Here is a 20,891-nt window from a genome sequence, read left to right on the forward strand (position 1 = left end):
AAATGGGTGGGTCAAAGCCCGTCGCTCCGTCCTGCCATTGGAAGCTCAGGATTTAGCCCTGTAGGCCCCTCTGTCTGTCCTCTGTTCTTCCCCCCATTTTATCATATACAGGGAACCTCACTAACAGAAACGGGCTCGGGGGCTCAAGGCATGCAGGCACCGATCTCCCCCCTGCCCCACGCTCTCCAACCGCGGGACCTGCAGTCCAAGCTGAGCATTATCGCCGGTCGCACACTGGCTAGTATCCTGTCTGGATGCCGCCTGCACAAGCGCCCCTGCCCCATGCGATTTCAGTTGGCTACAGCATTCTTCCCTTTCTGTAACAGTGCCGTCAGCCAACGGCGCTGCTGCTCCCACCGCCCAGGTGGCTGCATTATTGTATAGAGAAGGGCTCTTTCCACGTTCCCAGCTTGTCATGACATGCACTGTTCTGAGGCCTATGAAAGATGCTCTGTAAAGACAATTTGTGTAAGAGCTCTGTGTGGCTTTTGGCCACAGGCCTCCATTACGGGTGGTACTGGAGCTGTAATAACCTACTCGGACACCAGGGGGCACTTTGGGACCTACAGTGCAATCGCCCTTACTGCCCCCTGGCAGGCACAGGGAACATGCCCCTGCTACATCCCTATGGAAGATTCATCACAGGGTCCCCTGTGCGGCTTGCAAATGCTTCTGGCTGGTGCTGAGGGAGACAGGGTCATGGGCCTGTTTCTTCCCCACCTGCCAAGGGAGCTACATTCAGGGCACAGGAGTTACCCACAAACTGGCCTTGGAGAGCAGGGCTGCTGCCGATGCTGTTACAAGCCATGAGGCTGGGTGAAAATGCCTTCGTCACACACTAAAATTAACACAGAAACTAGACAAGGAGTAAACGCTTCATCCATCACTGAAAAGCAGCCACCTCTGGGGTAGAATAAGGCAGCTGTTTCACAGCACACAGCAACGTTACAGAAGAGTTGAGGATGGGGAAGGAAGAACAATGTCCTATCCAACGGAAACCACAAGGGGGATTTAACTAGACCGATTTTAAATTATCCAGACTAGGCCCTGGGGTTAGCAGCCCTGGTCATGGAATCTGTAACCTGCCATATAATGAGAATTTTGGTGTCTATAACACATTGGAAAGACAGCACCCTCCACCAGCACAGCACCACCGATGTAATTTAAGGGCCCTGGGAAAAGCACCACCTACAATATCTCCAGCACCGTTTCCTGCAGGGTCTCCCATCCAAGCACCGCACTGACCCTACTAAGGACTTGTCATCACTGCAGAGCTCGAGCTCCAATCTGAGTGTTGCCTCTAACCTGACTCCTGTCCACACACACATCTCTCTCGCTCAAGTTAAGGGAGGCTTTAAGCTTGAGCTAGCTTGACGGGGCCGATGGCGTTCGAGGTTCCAGCGCTGCCGATGCTGGAGCTAGTAATGCCGTGGGGCTACATCAACTGCTAACCCAACCACACTACGTGGCTCCCACGTTGTTTTACAACATGGTCACTGTCACTTGAGCTAGGCTAGCTAGAGTAGTGTAACTCTCAGGGTGTGTCTATACTGCAATCGGGACAGCCCAGGTAGCTATACCCAAGTCAGCACTGAGCTAACTTGCTAACAGCAGCAGTGGAGCCGCAGTGACATGGGCTAGCCACCTAAGTAGGGTCATCAACCATCCAGCATTGTCCTGGAGTCTCCAGGAATCAAAGATTAAATCTCTAATGAAAGATTATGTCAAGTGATGAAACGTCCAGGAATATTTTCAACCCAAACTGGCAACCCTATTTACCAAGATCACAGCATGAAGCTGTCTGATTCTAGTTCCTTTGGTAACCAACCCTGGAGGTGGTAAGGGGGACAATGTCCCACCTTCCTCTGTTCCTTCTCTCTACAGTATGGACTCCCAGCCTAGGGGTCCTGAGACTCAGAAGAGATCATGGACAGAGGTATGAAACAATCTGTCCTTCTGTGTTGCTGAACGGGCAGGGGAACGGATGGGAACCCCTGCTCTGTGACATTAGGCCACCTAACGGCTGTCTCCATGCTGGCCTTTTTTTCATAACCCTCACAGGTCCAGCTTTATAATGGCAGAAGCACCAGCATAGACAAGCTGCTGGAGGAGTTTCAATCACTGCTCAGAGCAGGTCTAAGTGACATGGTGGCCAGATTGCCAGACCCCGACGCCTCACATTCACCAACAGCCTCTCCAGATGAACAGCGTTGATGGAGAATGCTGTGCAATGCTTTGAAGGCAAAGCCTGTTGGAGACGAGGCCAGAACATGTATGTCCACAAGCTTTCTTGCCAGCTGCCACAGAACTTATTAGCTGTGCTGATGAGCAGAGAATCAACTGCCCCCGCCCAATATTTAACGAGGCCGCCATAGGACAGCGTGGCAAGATGGCACAGCTCCCCCACCAGGTGAGGAGATTCATAGAACATTAAATACAAAGGGGAAGAAAGAGATCCTAACAAATTATGAAAGGCTGACTTCAATGGGAAGCTGCTTCTGGCCAAGAGCGTCGTCTTCAGAGAGCTCCTGGCCAAGCCAGCACCAGCTAGAGACTGTGAACTGCATTCACGAATAACTGCAGTGGCAGTGACAGCTGCAGAAAAGGTTGCTTCATCGTTTCCATTCCAGCCGCCGGTTATTGGTGGTTTCTAACTTTCTGGGTTGATGTTTTCCAGGCCTGGTCTCTGCCCAATAGTGATTTAATAAATAAACACACACACACACACACACACACACTTTAGCTACTTAAGAATGAAAAGAATGAAAAACACCTTAATCAACAGACTTTTTTGGGAGGATGGGGGCTACAATTCTTTAAACAGCTGGGGTAGAGGGCTGAAATTTGGCAGGGAAAGCACCCTCACTGAGCAGAAGCACCTTTGAGTGTTGTGAAATCTGGCATTGCTTTGCCAGTTCCATCCCACTGAGCTCCACCTTTCATGGTCCTGATTCATCAGAGCACTTAAGCACGTTCTTAACTTTAAGGAGGCGCTTATGCCTCATTGCATCCAGCCTATATTCTGCTGTGAAGGCACACACCAAATGAGGTAGGGCTCTGCCAGAGTCCTGTCTCACGCACTCTTTATCATCTAGGGTAAAAGCTACACTGCTCCGAAAGGTTCATAGCTGAGAGGTTACCTCTTGCAGACCTCATAATATTCATCAAGTAGTTTGGCTTAGAGGGGCCTGCGCAAAAATAGCTCCACATTATGGAATCCTTTCTTCTTTACACAAACTTCAGAAATTCCATTATGAGGACATTAATGGCTGCACAGTAAAACCTGCAAATGGGAGAAAATGAGAAAGCTAAGGCAGCACAGATAACCTTAACTCTGCCCCTTTATGCACCTGCATTTTGATTATATCACTTAAACCTGAAGCTAAATTAGCATGGGAGTTAATTGCCTCATGCTCTGAGTTGCACATAAAGCAAGCTGTGCTGCTGGATGGCTGAAAAGAAATCAGATATTACATGGCTACTGACCAAGTTATTAAAATACAGACCTTCGAGAGACGGGACCTCATCATACGCAAGTCTAAGTCAACAAAGACGCTGGACCATTATGAAAATGAAAATCCCAAATGTATACAAGAATAAACAAACTTTACTAGATACTGCAGAAAAGCTGCATGATATTAAATTGCATCAAAGGGTGATTTTAATACACACAAAGGAAGGGGGCATTTCCTGACTTACATGCCCAACCATGCAACCTCCAAGTGTGTGTGTGTGTGTGTGTGTGTGTGTGTGTGTGTGTGTGTGTGTGTGTGTGTGTGTGTGTGTGTGTGAGTGAAATGGGATATGTTTAAAAATGTCTTTTCTGAACCTCCTGCTGGCAAGTCCCCATTTTGCTGGAGATGGTAATAGAATCTGTGACTACAATGGCGAAGGAAACCATTTGGAAGACACTGTAAACCAATTTCATTGCCAGTTTTTAAAAGGGGCCTCAACACCACCTCTTTTTTTTATTTATCTTCAATCAAATCTGTTGAGGCAATCAGCTATACAGATGATAAAATTTAGATGTCTGATTTGTGAGGGCAAAAAAATCACGTGCCCCTATTAATCAAGGTCGTTTTCCATCTCATTCATCTCATTGCACTGATAAGACTGCCGGCACGAACGCTGAACATTTCAATATTTGGCCCAACGGAACCAGTTTCCCAGCAGGCCTCCTAAGATGTGCCCACAACATGTGGGGGTGAATTAGTTGCGTGCATACAAAGCAGGTAATTGTGTACACTAATCAGTATTTGCATATGCCACAGAGAAGGGGGAAAAAATAGATGCCCTCATAAATGTAACCGGCGCTGACAAGGGAGGCTAGTGAAAAGGCAGCCCCTCACTGATTTTATGAGACGGGGTCAGTGTGCGTGGTACAAGCAGCGGCTTTGTCATGCGCACACAAAGCTTTGAGACTCACAGACGGCAGACTCAGCTCCAACTCACAGCACAGCACAAACCCTCCTTATCCTCCGTTTGCAAGGGCAGCAATCCAGTCCCAAGCACAGTGTGAATTGCCTCTTCTTGTTGGTAATCTTTGTAGCCAGCCATGCTAACAGAGCAGCAGCTCTCACTCCCGTACATTTCATGGCAGGATGGACGGCTCTGGCTTGCAGGAAAGGCTGCCTGAATCATCCTGACCAAGCCCTATTGGTGTGTCACAGGCAGATCAAAAGCCAGCCAGCACTTCACAGCTACACAGTATCCAGGGATCTGGGGGTGGCGAAGGAAGGACTCTCGACTTAATCCCTTTGGAAAACAGCTTGGGTCCCCACTGCAGCTGTACCACATGGCATTAGCCCTACAATGAGAAGGCAACCCCCTCACACCCCCTCCAAAAGTTAGCTTGATGGTAGCAATCACATCTCCCATAATTCCTAGGGCACCCTGACGCTTGGGAGTAGGAGACTAATTTGTATTATTTGTACTGTCGGCGTGACCCAGGTCCCCATCGTGCCGGGCGCTGTACGAACACGGAAAAGATAGTCCCTGCCCCAAAGAGCTACTTCAGGGGTCGGCAACCTTTCAGAAGTGCCGAGTCTTCATTTATTCACTCTAATTTAAGGTTCCGCGTGTCAGTAATACATTTTAACGTTTTTAGAAGGTCTCTTTCTAGAAGTCTATAATATATAACTAAACTATTGTTGTATGTAAAGTAAATCAGGTTTTTAGAATGTTTAAGAAGCTTCATTTAAAAGTAAATTAAAATGCAGAGCCCCCCGGACCGGTGGGCAGGACCCAGGCAGTGTGAGTGTTACTGAAAATCAGCTCGCGTGCCGCCTTTGGCACGCGTGCCACAGGTTGCCTATCCCTGAGCTACTAGGAACTTGAAAGGCAAAGGCTAGTATGTCAATGCACTGCTGCCCTTCGCAGCATGGACTGCGTGGACCTGTTCACATGTGTGTCACAGGCCCCTTGTGCTGCTACAGCTAAAGGAGATCCCCTTTAGCTCATGTGGAAGAGGCCTGTGCTTCTGGAGCAGAAAGGCCCGAGTCCTCTCCTTGCCTATGGCTGTGACACCCCAGGGGGACATGGACTGACTACAGGGCTCTACCCTTCTATCCCACACCCAGGCTTCATTGGATGGTTACAGCAGGAGTTCTGGATTCCAGTCCCAGCTTTGTAAATGATTCACTCTAGCTCCTAGGGCCAAACCCACCTCCCCTCACTGCCTCAGTTTACCTACCTGTAAAACAGGGATAACAATGCCAAGCTTCCTCGCAGGAAAGAGGCTTAATTAATGCCAGTGAAGCACTTTGAGACCTTCAGAGCAGAAATGCTACGCAAGGGCAAGGGGCTGCCACTAGAAGTGGGGTCCCTCATGCTATGTGGGTCATTCTCCCTCCTGATTCTAGCCCTCACTTGCCATAGGACCTCTCCTCCCACCAACCCTCTATCCAGCCGCGGGGGTGGGGGGGAGGGAGGCCTCTAGCAAACCATCACTCGGGATCCAACAAGTTTATAAAACCCCTCCCCTGAAACGGTTGAAATCAGACACAATTTCTATTACACAGCAGGACCCCAGGACTTTTCCCCTCAAAGTGATAAAATGCCACTTTAAAAAAAAAATGTTGACCCATGAACAGTTTCTTCTCCCACCCACCCCTCCTGAAACACTCCCGTAGCACAGAACTTTCTGGCTGAGCAGCCGTATCACAAACATCCTGGCCACGATTGTCACCGGTGCCTAGAGATTCTGTCTGTCTGTTTTGGGGGCTTGTTCAACTCTCCAGGTTGTCAAAGGGTGAGCATTCAGAACTTCCGGAGAAACGGGTCACTTTACATACTCTCAGAATTAGGCTGCCAAAAATCACTAGTCCCGTTTTAAAATCGTGGCCAACATCTTCCCAACAGCAACACTCTATTCCTGTTTATCAACTGGTCTGGAGGGAAGATGAGATCCGCTTTGCAATTTCTGCCCTTGATCTCTCCTTGCTGGGAAAAAACAGGAGAGAGGTGCTTAATTTTAAGCTTAAGGTTAAGAATATCCCGGTTGAGATCAATGCTGCTCATTGACTCACCTCCCCGAGCCTACGTGATGCAGTGCTTGCGACCAACACTTTCCAAGACCCCGGAGAGAGAGAACATATGTGCTGAAATAAGCAGGCATAGTCGGGTGAGTCAAGAGCAGCAGGACAGGCTTAAGAATAGAACACTTCTTCATGGTAGGTCCTCGTGCTCAGACACCTCGTGTGCCAGATCTCCGCTCACACCCTTCCTGGTCTAGCTGTTCCCAGGCCTTCACGAGCTCCCTGTGGTTGGACTAGACATTACAGGAGAGGGCTGAGCTCATCCTCTTTCTGTCGCTCAGGGCCAGTAAGCCCTGTCAGGGACTTTTAACTGATTTATTTCTCAGCCAGATCAGCGATACAGCAGGGTGCAGGACGGCCGATACTTGGCTCAGAAAGGGACCCAATCAGCCCATCTCTCCACTGATTTCTACTGCACTCAGTAAGGAGCGGATGCTCCTTTTGTGGGATGTGCCTGAGGAACATTCTTGGCAAAAGGGCAGAGGCAGCCAGCGAAGGTGGACTACAGCACGTCAAAGGCGCAGAGCAAGCCTTGCTCCATTCCCTCTGACTGAGTTCTGTCATCCTCTGCTAAAGCACGGCTGGGGAGCCAGCGAGAGGAACCAGCTGCTCTCACCGGCAAGAGAAACATGGGCTGCCGCCGTTGTACAGATGGGGCCAGCAGCAGTCCGTCCCTCACTGCAGAGACCGCGAGAGAATTAAACCAGCTCTTTCAATGCCAAGGACAGCATGGGGCTTGCAAACGGAGCTGCAGGGCTTGTTCTGACTGGGTAACTGCATTCTGCCGCCATACGGTCTCCCCGCAGTTTCAGCTGGATGAAGAATTCTTTACTTGCTTCTCTGAATTGTGGTGTAGTTACAATGGGCTGCCTCCCGCCCCAGAGGTGACTGCGCTTCTCTGACAGCTGAAATGATCTCTCTATATAGTTTACAAAGGGCTTTGAGATATTTGGAGGGAAAGCTTCTATGCCTCCTTGCTGGGCTGGTTCTTCCCTTTTTCCTGGAAATCTAGATACTGAGGGTTTGTCTACACAGGGAAATTGACCGGCCTAGCTATAATGGAAATATTATCCTGCTATCGCTGTGCTGGTTAATTTCCCTCTGTAGACCAGCCCCGAGAAATAGAAACACTTAGAAGGGAATAAAACACATCTCCTCCAATCTACTCATGGACACAGATATTTGACACAGATGTCTTGCATCTGAAGAAGTGAAGTTCTTACCCACGAAAGCTTATGCTCCCAATACTTCTGTTAGTCTCCAAGGTGCCACAGGACCCTCTGTTGCTTTTTACAGATTCAGACTAACACGGCTACCCCTCTGACAGATATTTGACCCGCTCTTGAGAACACAACCCAGCCTTAAATGACTCAAGTACCTGATGTTTTATAACTGCAAGTCCCTCCCCCCCTTGCTTTTGGGACTCCTTTCTCCCATTCTCTGGGCCAGGGCAAAGCATCTCCCGGATCCCAGATGGTGTTTGTATCTCCACAGCCACAACGGCCCCTGACCTGTGTGGGGTGGCAACTTCCTGAGACAGGAGCAAAGAAAATCAAAGCAAAATAAATTTAGCTTGAGCCCAACTCTAGGCCCTGCTCACAGCTTGGTCAGTTGACAGAGCTCCTCTTCCACATCCAGAATTGGGCTGCTCCAGTGCCCCACCGTGAACAGTGTGACAGCCCCAGCAGCGCACTGAGAAGTGCCCTTCATTAATGAATGAGCAGCTAAGACAAGGTCTGGTGCCCCCACCTAAAATTCAGCCCTCATGAAGCTGCCAAACAGATTAGCACTATCCTCATGCAGTCACTCTCCAACTGGTGTATCTGGTGCCACTGCCTTCCGTTGTGGTCATTGCAAAAAGATGGAAAGGACAGAAATTGCACCAGCCTTGATGTCAGCCAGAAACAGCTCTGCTCAGGCAGGGAGAGAGTCTTGTTTCTCTGGGGAGGGGGGGTAGCTCAGCTGGAACTCAGTGGTACCAGATGACAGAACAAGGAGTCATGGTCTCAAGTTGCAGTGGGGGAGATCTAGGTTGGATATTAGGAAAAACTTTTTCACAAGGAGGGTGGTGAAGCACTGGAATGGGTTACCTAGGGAGGTGGTGAAATCTCCTTCCTTAGAGGTTTTTAAGGTCAGGCTTGACAAAGCCCTGGGTGGGATGATTTAGTTGGGGATTGGTCCTACTTTGAGCAGGGGGCTGGACTAGATGACCTCCTGAGGTCCCTTCCAACCCTGAGAGTCTATGATTCTATGACACGGAGAAAGCTTTCACAGCCTTAAGTGCTGAAAGAGATGAAAATGCAGCCCCCCTTTCTTCCTCACAGGCTGCCATGGGGTAAGAGTGCATTCCAAGCCTGATGGCCACAAACTGCCCCTCTTCAAATCCAGCCAGCAGAAACCTGAAAACAGAATCCCACCCTACTGCTGGGGATTTGTGGCTCTCCCTAGCACCGGCTGCACAAGTGCGGGGGTGGAAGGAGGGGAAGGTCTGATGCTTCTCCTTCGATGAGCCAAAGGTTATCCCATTTCTGTTCCGGGAGGCAAGGTTATTTGCATGCTTTTTAGATTCAGCTGGGAGTTTTATCAGCGCCAAGGCCACTTCCCTCCAGCCAGCCAGGAAAGCATTCCAGGGAGAGGCACCGGGAAATGGTAACTCTCCCCGAACCCTGCAGAGGGCACCAAGGGCCCTCATCAGCAAACCAACCACAGCACAGAGCCATCTTCACATGCACAGCGCCCGCTCCCTCATTATCAGCGCTGGCAGAAAAGGAGGTGTCAGTGGAAAGTGACCTGATAAGGAGCTTTCAGTTGGCCAGAGCCATGAGTTTATTTGCTGACAAGTTTTCTTTTTAATTCCTTTCCTTTATTTGCTGGATTCTTTTCAATTCCTTGCTAATTACAGGCTCTGGGGACAAGCTTCCCACAGCTGCGCTGAGAGGCATTAGGGCAGAGCACACAATTGCACGGGCTTGCAGTTTCCGCAGCATCTCCAACAAGATTGTGATCCTAATGCCGTGATGTGTGTGGACCCTGCAGGGGAAGGCTATTCAGATGACGGACAACTCTCAACAGCAGAGTAACTCCTCTCCCTCACAGTGTCACGCTGGAGAGCTGACAGATGTCTAGCACAGTAGGGTCCTGGTCGATGATAGAGGCTCAAGGAACTACCACAGTACAAATCATAATAAAAAGAGAGACCATTTCTAAGTTAGAAAAGACAGTACTGGACCCCCCTTTCTAATTGCGTGCTGGAGAGCTGCATGAGAGATCATTGCTAAATTACATCATTGTGGAAGGGACAGTACCTAGCAGCCCAATGCTCAAGGGCTGGTAGAGCAATCGTTCGTCGGTTACGAACGATTGCACTTCCACCAGCACAGACACTCTTAATACCAAGCAAAAGTTTAGGCAGGCAGAGCCTGCAGCGGATTGTGTAGACAGACACCTCCAACGCTTCCCCAAGTCTCTTGCTTGCCGCTTTCCACTTACCAGTCTCTGGATCACACAGCTGCTCACAGGCATCGGTGGTCCTCTGCCCACAGAGATCTCTCACCCAGGGGGAGGTGGCATTAATCTGATAGTAAAGGGAGAGCTTGGCTGGATTTAACCAGTCAGAGATGTCCAGGTAGCTTCCTTCGCTCACAACAAAACTGCTTCCTGCAGGGGGAAAAACAGGGAAAGGGGCAGTTTGTTAGTCGGGTGCAATCAACACTCCAAGCACTTCAGCATAGCTGGAGAGGGTACGAGGAGAAGAGGACAGACTCTTCAGACAAGATCCCTAATGGTTTGCATCATCATGTGACCTTGCAGTTGCTCTTCCCACTTCCCTCTTGGCCTGGCTGTGCTATTTGCAGAAAGCAAACTCTTGCCAATCTCATGTGTAGTGCATCAGATGCAACTGTGCTGAACAGCCTCCTCTGTGACACTCCAGAGTTACCGTCCCCTGGTTTTCCAGAGCGATTCCTGCCAGGAACGGACGATTGCTCCCTTGCTCCGTCTTCTTGAACCTCAACAACTCCCCAAATCACACAGAGCCCCGATGCAGGAATATTCACACAAAGGGTCTTCTGGGGGCTAAGGGATGGAAGGAGCATGAGCCGTAGATGTCACTCTCCTCTTTCATTGGTTATTTGGCCCCTTCCACCCCGCTTGCTGGAGGGAACTATCTTCCCCAGGGGATGGGGGAGCTCAGGGTGGAGGATTACTGCTCAGATCTACAAACAGGGTGTTGGGGCTTCATTGCATCGCATTGGCCCAACCCTATGTCCTCTCACAGCTTGGTGCACTCCCAGAGCTGCTTTCCACCACCAGAACCAGGCTGTCCCGTTGCCCTCAGTGAACAGCCTGACAGCCGCAGCAGAGCACGGAGGAGTACTGAGAGCCCCCCCACCCCCGAATGTGAACCTGCCGTTCAGCTCACATCTGTATGAATTCGCCCTGCTTATATGACACTAGCCCAGGACTCAGAGAAACCCAGATTCACCACCTGGCTCTGCCAGACTCCCTGCCCCTGGACAAATGGCTAAATTTGTTCCCCAGCTCCTGATCTGTAAAAGGAGGTGAACACTTCCTCATCTCATAGGGTGGTGTTTCTGAGCCCCACGGATTCTAGGGAGATGAGGACCATATACGTTCATAGACAGCAGCAGCAGAATGCACCACCAGATAGCTCTTGGCTCAAAAGGCATGAACCTGCCCCATATGCTACTTCCCCTGAAGAGGAGCTCAGTGGAGCTCAAAAACTCATCTCTTTCACCAACTGAAGTTGGTCCAATAAAAGATGTTCCTTTTTTTCCCCTCACTTCCCTGCACGAGCAGCCTTCTCTCTCCTGAAACTCCCTTCCTCCAGAGGTCAGTGACTGAAAAGTAAATTCCTGCCAAAACCCTTTTCCTAAGAAATCTGATGTTTCTTTATTTGTGAAATGTATCTCTCTCCCACCCCCACCGCCTTGTGGGAATATGCATCGTCTAATTAGCCAAATAGATTTTCAGTTCAGCCCAATCATTTCCTTATCTAACATCTGAAGCCCAGCATCGCTAGGGGGATTTCACAAACGCAGAGGTCCTCATTAACTCTGATCTTCAATTACATTGATTATAAGACTGCGTCTGTAAGAGTGCTGCACAGATCAGAGGTGAGGCAGGGAACCCTGGCCATTAAAAGTAGCATTTGGTGAAGTAACAGGTGTAGAAGACACCAAAAGCAGGGGATGGAGGCCACTGGGAGAAGAATGGCAGAAACAAATGTACTTTGTGGACTATAAGAGAGGCCTGGAACTAATTTGTTTCTTTCCTTTCGATTTCCAGGTCTCAATAGAACCTTTAAAATAGAGGGCAAAAATGCACTAGATTTTTGAGAATTCAGAGCCTTCCAAGTGACTCCCCAGAGTGAGAGTCTCTGCAGCAACAGGCCTTATCCCTTTGCCGCACAGAAGACTCACACGACTTAATAAAGGATTCAGTCTTTAATTTCCAAAAACATTGTGTGAGGTTTTCGTCTCCTGTCTCCCATTAGCACCAGTGGAAGCCAAGCGATTAACGAACCCCCTCAGGATAAGAACCAGCACACATGCATCCGTTTGAAAATTAAAAGTTAATTGCCATGGAAATGAGGCTTATCAAGGCCGAGTGAGAAAGAAACCTCTCAATCACCTTCCTCCTGCCGCACCCATGGAAGATTTATAAAGCAGGAGTCTCAGTGCAGGTGCTTAAATGAGCGGCCTGGGAAAACCCAATGAGAAATAAGTGCCGAGTTTGCAGCAGCTCCAGCTGATTTCAATGGGAGCTGCCAAGAGGTTAGCAGGTAGGAAAAGCTGGCCACTTATTTAGGTGCCTATATTTGCATATTGGACATTTATATAATTTACAGATATGTACGTGTGCGGGGGTGTTTACACATGCACACTTGATATATTCGTATATGCAATAAAAAAATCTTGGGCCTTACTTCCATTATATTTAAACTGGTGGGGAGGGCGGCTTTGAGAACTACCCAGGTATATTCCATGGGGGCACCTGACGGGAAAATTCCCCCCGCCCTAAAGGACTGAGCAACGACATGGACCAGCACACTACACTTTCACCAAAGCTCTCTACCCGGATTTAACATGCAGCCAACCCCAAATTAATAGAAACAAAATCAATAGGCAACAAACGAAGAGCAACAAACTAACCAAGAAGCAAAACAGAAATAAAAAGGCATAAAGCGAAGTTTAAAAAACACCGAGACTATTCAAAGGTATAGCAGCATAGAGACAGGTATTGGGGGGTGGGGGTTAGGTTGAAAGTGGAGCTAGGTATCCAATACCCATAGAATTTCAGGCTCCTTTGAAAAACCCAGCTGGAAACTGTGTGTTTGCTGTTGAGAGGCAAGTAAAAAAGAGAAAAGAAGTTTATGCAAGCACCATACACAGCAACAGGCGAACAGGGCACTAACGGGGGACTCCGAGAGCCCTTTGGACTCGCAGAATTCAGGCCAATGTCCATGTAAACGGGGGGATCTATTCTCTCAAACACAAGACCTTTTCACAAACCCACACACGCATACGGGTATTTATTTATCTGTCCACTCACAGACCAGCTTATGCACAAGCTAGTGCAAGCGACTAGGAGTCCTGTTCCCCCAGCTCAGATTGTCAGGCAGGCTCACGGGTATCCTCATCACCTTCACACTTAGTCACCATCATGCAAAAAGGGGGTGTGTATTGCCTACTCACCCAGATTTATTGGGCAAGGGGCTCTTGGTTTCTGTTGCAGGAGCTCTCAGCCCTACATCTGTCTGTTCCCTGCCCAGAAGCTAATTCCACCCCCAACCCAACAGTTCAGTCCCCGCTTCCCTCCTGGGGTTCTTCACTCCCCGTCTCCCAGGCCTGGGGCTGGTGGCTGTAACAGGGACCCCTCTCTCCCTTCTAGCAGGAAGTGGGGGGGCAGCTCCAGGGGCTCTTTACCCCCCTGCCTATTCCCAGGCTGGGTATGGCAGGGAGGGAGAGCAGAGGAGACACCTTGTCCCATTGCTCACAGGAAGGGAGGGGAAGAAAAGAGCCCCCCTGAGTTGCTGGGCCCTATCTGCTCCCTTCTCCTCTTGTGAGGCTGGCTTGAGGTTGCTGGGTGCAGGGGGACAGAGCTCTTCCTGCAGGAGCTCTGGCTGGATGTTCTGCCTCAGGAGATGGGCAAGAGAGTTGCTCGTGTCATCACCAGTCTAGGCTCCGGCCCTGGCTGAAATCCCGTCACTTATGAAAAAATCAGGAGAGCCACCAACACTGAACTCTAAAGAACGGTGAGAAACCATAGTCAGGCCTCCGCACGGTCCCAGCTTTCAAGGGACTGTCCTGCTTTGACCTCCAAATCTACCTGCCCCGCTTAAAGCAGAACATTTCCCGCATTGAGGCCCCCCCGCAGCGGGGAAGACGGGGCAGTTTACTCTGGATCCCCCAAACTGAGAGGCATTGTGAGTGGCACACAGGGTTGCCTCCATCTACAGTGGGGTGGCTGGGCCAAATTTGCTGCAACCCTATGCACCAGGTCGCAACGCCAATCAAATCTGGCCCGTCTGCCCCTATGTCTCCATCGACATAGAGCTGAAACTTTGGGCCCACCGAAGTCCATTTCAGAACTCCCATTCACATCAATTGTGCCAGGATTTCAGCTCAAGCAGCTCGGACATTGGCCCCAAAATGATCAAGGTATTTAGCTCAGTGGTTTGAGCATTGGCCCGCTAAACCCAGGGTTGTGAGTTCAATCCTTGAGGGGGGGATTTGGGGATTTAGTTGGGGATTGGTCCTGCTTTGAGCAGGGGGTGGGACTAGATGACCTCCTGAGGTCCCTTCCAACCCTGATATTCTATTTCCCAATGCTAACCAGCTGCAGTCCTAGAGATGTAAAACATCACTAGCACGCAGGAAGGAAGGGTCTTTTGTTCTGGAACAACTCAACATTATTCAATGGAATTCACCCGGCAGGTAGAACGTTCGGGCTCAGGACCAGGCTGTCATTAATGCTAGGTCGTCCGATTGCATAAGGAAGGACAAAACAAAAACGAAACAGTGTCTACACAGAGTCCCAATAAATCAAGTAGTGACTGACACGGCCCGTCTCCGCCGGCTGTGAGAAATGGAATGAAGGAGGGGCAGAGGCAAACAAAGAGCATGGCTGGCACAGAGCATTTCAGCACAAAGCTACGTATGTCTTTTGGCCTCAAACATAGCTGTTTCCCAGAACTACAAGGTCCACAAAGACTTCAGGCTATTGTTTTGTTTGGGTTTCCACCCCCCGGTCTCAAATGCTGATCAAAGTCAAGCCAGCTAAGGCAGCTTCAAAAGTTCATGTGTCTCATCCCGAGGTCTCCTTCAAAGTTCAACAAGGCTGTTTAAGCTTGACAAAAGCGGCTTGAAGTTTTGACATTTCAAAAATTATTTTCCAGAACAAAAAAGGATAAAACAGCTCAGGACACATATCTAACAAGGGAACAGAACAAAGCACCTAAAAGGCAGCTAGAAAGGGTTGGCTTTTCTAACTCTCTCTCTCTTTTATTTTTAAGAGACAGATCATTTTTGACTTCCACTTAAAATTGTATTTTCTCCCTTTTTGTCTCTTTTAGCCCATTGCTACTCTTGGCCAGCCAAACGCCTTTTGATCTAAAATTAGCATTTCTTGCCTGACCACTGTGGCTGGTCATATTAAACCCCTTTCTTAATGCTTCTGCCCGTATGAAGAAATCCCTATAGAATTATATCCCTGCTATGGAATTCTATAAGATGGTTAAAACAAACAAACAAAGGCAAAAATTATAGAAGAGATCATATCCTCTGTTCAATTCTATAGTTATTATTAGTTTTATTATTGTAGCCCCTAGAAACCCATCCTGGACCAGGACCCCAATGTGCAAGGTGCTGTACAAACACATGGGTACTTGGAATAACCCTTTTACATTTCTATAGAAAACTATTATTTTCATTCCTATTCAACAAGGATGGGCTTCTCCCACTAGGATACCACCATCCACTCTCCACTGACCGGCCCTCTTCCATCCCTATGCATATAAAATTTAAAAAGTACATTTTGCTCCTCAAAGTCATCACAAAGAAGCAGCCAAGGGACTCCAGCCATGTGATCCAAAATACACTGACCTGGGAGAGAAAACTGAGGGGTGGGAAATCTGATCTCCCCTATGGGACAGTGGGACACTTCACTCTCTGGAATTGTGGGGGTGAGGGGGGGTCTCCCTTTCTCCTTGAGAGTGTCCACCTGTCCTCTGGGGGAGAAAGAGGAATTCAATCCTCAGAGTCACTCCAGCTCTGGGGGTTTGATTGTGGAGAACACACGGGCCCGAGTGGAATTCCCCAGCTGAATGGGGTGAGAAGCACTTCCTGTGCTTCCAAGGGGAACACGCGTGGGGGGGGGGGGCAGGAGAGAACTGGACCAGCATTTGGGAGGGAGGGGTTTGGAACCCAGATCCAAATCACTGACTGTAGTTGGCTCCTGTTTCTGTAAAGGGCCAAGGCTCAGATCCAAACTCAGTGAAAATTCAGATCCCGGGACTCCTGCAGATCTGGCCTCTGTGGCTCGAGGCCGTTACTAATGATCACATTTTACACCAGCCAAAGCTGAAGCCACTGAAGAGGCTCTACAAGTTTTAAATTAGTGATTAAAAACCTGTGTATGTCCACAGCTGACACCAGAACCATCTCTCCTGCGGGAGGAACTGAGTGTTATGTTTAATTGTTAAAGCTCTCTTTATGGACAATTATCTGTGCCATTAGCAGCGCGTCTCTGAATTTTGCTGGAGATTCATCTGTTCTTGACATTTTCTATGGAGTGCTTTGCAATGGCCGTTTCCAAAATGAACCGCCCTGGCCTGGTTATAACTACGCCCCCCATGCTGTCCTCCACTGTATGGTGTCAGTCTTGCCCAACGAGGGGCCATCTGTTTGGGGAAGAACACCGCACGACATCCGCCATTCCAGCAAGCTGCTGCTGCTGCCAGCTCCTCCAGTCAAACTCTGCATGGAAGCAGGTAGCCAAGAACACCCAATCGGAGAGTCCGTCCCTAGGCTGACGCGCCACATCAGCTGCACTGCGGAGACCTGAGGGAATAAAGATTCCAGAGCTGGGCTCAAAGTGGCAGAATTCTGCTGAGTGCGGAGGAGGCTGGCTCAGAGGCACGTTCCCCTCTGTAACTGAGGAAACTGAGGCAGCTGCAGCCCTTCCACCCCCTCTCTCCAGGACCCAGAGGGTTTGGCTAGTCCAGATCTCAGGCCCATCCAGAGTGGGCCAGGCTGCTGCCCATTGAAGGACAACAGCAAATCCTCCAAAAGTCTTCATGTTTCCAGGTAAGGCCTCCGCCCTTCCCGGCATTCACCTCAATCCAGATCTTAAAATTGGCTCGTAGTCCCCCCGATGACATGAGAAAGCAATGTTATTATTAGCAGCAGCATCTTAGGTTCCTAATTTGGCACCTCTGAACCCAGTGGAAGCTGAAAATGAAATCAGATTATCAAAGCAAAGCTTCCACTTAATTCTCAGAGCCTCCCAATGGTCACGGCACAGCCTTGGGCCATTGCCCAACCACATTCTCTGGAAGCTGGACAATCGTTCAGAGAAATCCAGCCTCACTCTAATTGTTCCGCAATGTTTATGAAGGCCAGGCGACGATAAAGGCTCAAACAAGATGCATCTGCATGTCAATGGAAGAGATTCTGCAGCCAGGCACCAAGAGCAAACGTCCTCCGTGCTGTACAGCACCAGAAACAACAGAGTGAGTGAAACATGCAAACTCGAGCTGCCATGGGATGAGGAAAAGAAAACATATGCTCCACACTCATCAGGAGAGAATTAGATATCCAGAATATTTCTTGCTGAAGGAATTTTTTAAAAGGCCAAGTTTTCCGTATGTCCCTGCAAAAACTGGGAAAGTTTTGTTCTGCATTTCATCACCCCGCCCCAACACCCCACCCCTGTTGATCAGCTGCGGAAATTAACCATAGGCTGGCTGCACGCATGTATTCCACAAGGGCCTCCCCACCCATCACCCATTTGACATGCCGTGGTGCTACCTTTCTTCCTCTCTCCCAGTTAAGGGTCCCAATAAGCTCCCCCTTTGCCCAAGATGGCAAAGCCCTTCTGTGCACCTTGCCGGCCCGGTTTTCTCCCCCCTCACTCTGAAATCGAAACTGACATAAGTGACATTGAAGCTGCCGCCCTTAAAAAGGTCCCAGGTGACCAGATTCCAGCCTGCAGCATTGGCACGTATATCCCCACACCCCTGTGCCTTGAAGGGGATCCGATGACAGGCATCACTTCAATGTCAAGCTCCTCCTTGCTCACAGTATAAAGCAAAGGAGAGAGGAGAGGCAGCTCACCTGCCCTCCCAAACTGAGCTAGCAACCTGGGCTTCCTGGCTGGGTGGCCTTGCCTGTTGCAGGCAGCCCTGTCTCTCGCAAGCCACTATTTGAGGGAAGGAGGGAGGGGGAGACAGGCAAGCAAAGAGAGAACATCTTGGGATCAGAAGCCTGTCAAAGGAACGATAAAAACATGATGTACTTCAGTCTGCGGAATCTATTAGCTCTTCATACAAAAAGTGTTCATGCTGGAAAACAGCCTTTGAATCCCTTTGATCTGGGCTGATACAGCCCACAAACTGCTGTTAATATTTCGAATGAGCACCCAGTAAACGCGGTAGTTTGTTACAAGCCGAGTGTACAAGAGCAAGGCTATGCTTTATTGCGGAAACCACAACGACTTGATGATTCAGAGCCCGCATGTACCCCACAGGTTCCCAGAAATGCAATGGCATTCAAGACAAGCAGACCCTCGAATACGGTCTCTTGAAGAGAAACATATATTGCCTGGGTCAGTCAGACTGAACAGTGTCCCTTAGAAGGGGAAAACACTGCTTACTGTGAAGTGTTTGTACAGGGCTTTACATGATTAAATGCAACAGCGTGATTGCATATTCAGGTATTATCAAAGGGAGGGATAGCTCAGTGGCTTGAGCATTAGCCTGCTAAACCCAGGGCTATGAGTTCAATTCTTGAGGGAATCTGGGAGGGAGAGCTCAGTGGTTTGAGCATTGGCCTGCTAAACCCAGGGTTGTGAGTTCAATCCTTGAGGGGGCCATTTAGGGAACTGGGTAAAAATCTGTCTGGGGATTAGGTCCTGCTTTGAGCAGGGGGTTGGACTAGATACCTCCTGAGGTCCCTTCGACCCTGAGATTCTATGATTCTATGAAAGCCTGGTTCAAAGTCCACTGAGTCCATCCAGCTTAGTACTAACGTGGATACCAGAACGAATGGATACAAACTGGCCGTGGGGAAGTTCAGACTTGAAATTAGACGAAGGTTTCTGACCGTCAGAGGGGTGAAATATTGGAACGGCCTACCGAGGGAAACGGTGGGGGCGACGGACCTGTCTGGTTTTAAGATAAAGTTAGATAAGTTTATGGAGGGAATGGTTTAATGGTAAAACATAGTAGTCAGGGAAAGCCAAGCAATGGTGGGTAAATAGTATAATGGCTAACGAGGGTCAGGCTGGAGACTCTTGCCTATATGCTCGGGGTCTTACTGATCGCCACATTTGGGGTTGGGAAGGAATTTTCCTCCAGGGCAGATTGGCTGAGCCTCTGGAGGTTTTTCGCCTTCCTCCGCAGCATGGGGCAGGGATCGCTAGCAGGAGGGTCTCTGCCGATTGCAGTCACTAAAAACAGGATTGGGGACTTCAACAGCAGAGTCCAGGGAAGGGGTACAGACGGTTTTATGGCCTGCAGCATGCAGGGGGTCAGACCAGATGATCATAATGGTCCCTTCTGACCTTAAAGTCTATGAGTCTATCTATTGATTTCAATGGGATTTGAATGAGGTTTAAGCAGGGTCCCAGGTGACAAGCAAACAGGAATAAGATTCCCTCTAGCAGTTTGCAGCGGTGAGACAGCTACATGAAGGGTCAAATCTTGCTCTCTGTTTCACTGGTGTAAATCTGGAGTAAATCAGTGGCTTAACTCCAGATTTATCCCAGTGTCGCCGAAAGCAGAATTTAGCCACAATGCCAGAGGAAATGCAGCCAGTTCCCCAGATTAGGAGTCTAACGCTTGATGTTAATTTCATAGGCAAACGCACGCGCGGGGCATGCTGCGCACACAAGACTGAAACGTCTGAGGAAACAAACTAATGCCTGATCACTACGGAGGGCGGGAGAAGAGCGAGCGAAAGCAAACAATTTCAAGCAACACATTTAATTAAAAACAAAATGAGACGTCGTTGCAAGCCCAACGTTGCAGCCCGAGGAGCTCAGGCAGGCTTCAGGGGAAGTTAGCAAAAGCCGCTAATCGCTGCCCGCCGTTCCACAAGCGTAGAGGAGATGATCATGTGGGAAGAAGATAAATAATTTTCAGATGAAATAATAAGAGATCAGCTGCATGGCAATCATGGAATGGCATTTGTCGGTGGGGGGAGGGAGTTACATCTTATTTAAGATCCTGCTGCCCTTGTAAGGGGGCAATCGAGGGGTTGGCTTGGACCTGGAAAACCTCCTGGGGTTTTCAGCCTGTTTCCCCCTCCGAACAAATGGGACAGCGAGATTCAGCTGAGCACGCCAGCTAACAACAACTGGACTTAAGGGCTGCTGCTTTGGCCCCGATTTCAGACACCAGTGTAGCTGCCCCAGTGCAGATGGGAAAAGCTGCCATCAGTGGAATCTGCCCCCCTTGAAACTAGGGTAAAAGTGCATCACGCTGCAAATCGCTGCTGACAGCCCGTCTCTGCAGAGGTACCAGCTACACTGGGGGTTGAAATTGGGGTAAATCTCCGAGGGGGGGCAGGGTCTAAATGTTTGGGTGGTAGGGAACTCCACTGGAGTGGGAGGGGCTTGGCTCACTGCTCTGGCTGGTTCAACAAAGTCCAAGCCCACTGACTTGGAAGGGCTGGAGCAAGGACTATCTTTTCTCGAGGTTTGCTGGAGAGTGGATGGGATGGAGAGGGGAAGGGGGGGTGTGCTTGAAAAATAACGCTGCAATCCACGTCTGTTTCCTTTCCACTATTGCACATGTGCTTTGAGTTCCACAATGGGGCAGCTTTTATAACCCAAAGACCCCTCCAGATTGAACATCGCTCCCTCCTCATGCTCCCCTCCAGAGAGTCTCACCAGCCTCCCCCACTAGCACAGCCAGATGTAAACGCATGTCCCTGCCGTATACAGGTTGTGAAAACAGGAGGGTTTAATGGATACCACATTTCAAACTGGTGTGCAGCAAGGACACACTCTAGGCTAAGTCCTCCCAGGTCTCTTTCTCCAGCCGTGGTTTCTCTACAAGCAGCTTTTGTCACTTGTATCTCTACATTTTAAAAGATTCCTTACAAGAAAGAA

The 20,891-nt window shown here is 49.3% G+C and overlaps 1 protein-coding gene across 4 annotated transcripts in view; it reads right to left on the reverse strand.

The window, feature by feature from the left end:
- ASTN2 (astrotactin 2) overlaps positions 1–20,891 on the reverse strand; it is a 631,841-nt gene that overhangs the window by 371,934 nt on the left and 239,016 nt on the right. For all 4 annotated transcript variants that reach the window (XM_065572255.1, XM_065572253.1, XM_065572254.1 and 1 more), the window contains one exon: positions 10,026–10,193. In XM_065572255.1, coding sequence (XP_065428327.1) covers positions 10,026–10,193 — 168 coding nt within the window. The remainder of the gene's footprint in view (positions 1–10,025; positions 10,194–20,891) is intronic.

Source organism: Chrysemys picta, chromosome 18, assembly GCF_011386835.1.
Source record: "Chrysemys picta bellii isolate R12L10 chromosome 18, ASM1138683v2, whole genome shotgun sequence".
Lineage (NCBI taxonomy): Eukaryota > Metazoa > Chordata > Testudines > Emydidae > Chrysemys > Chrysemys picta.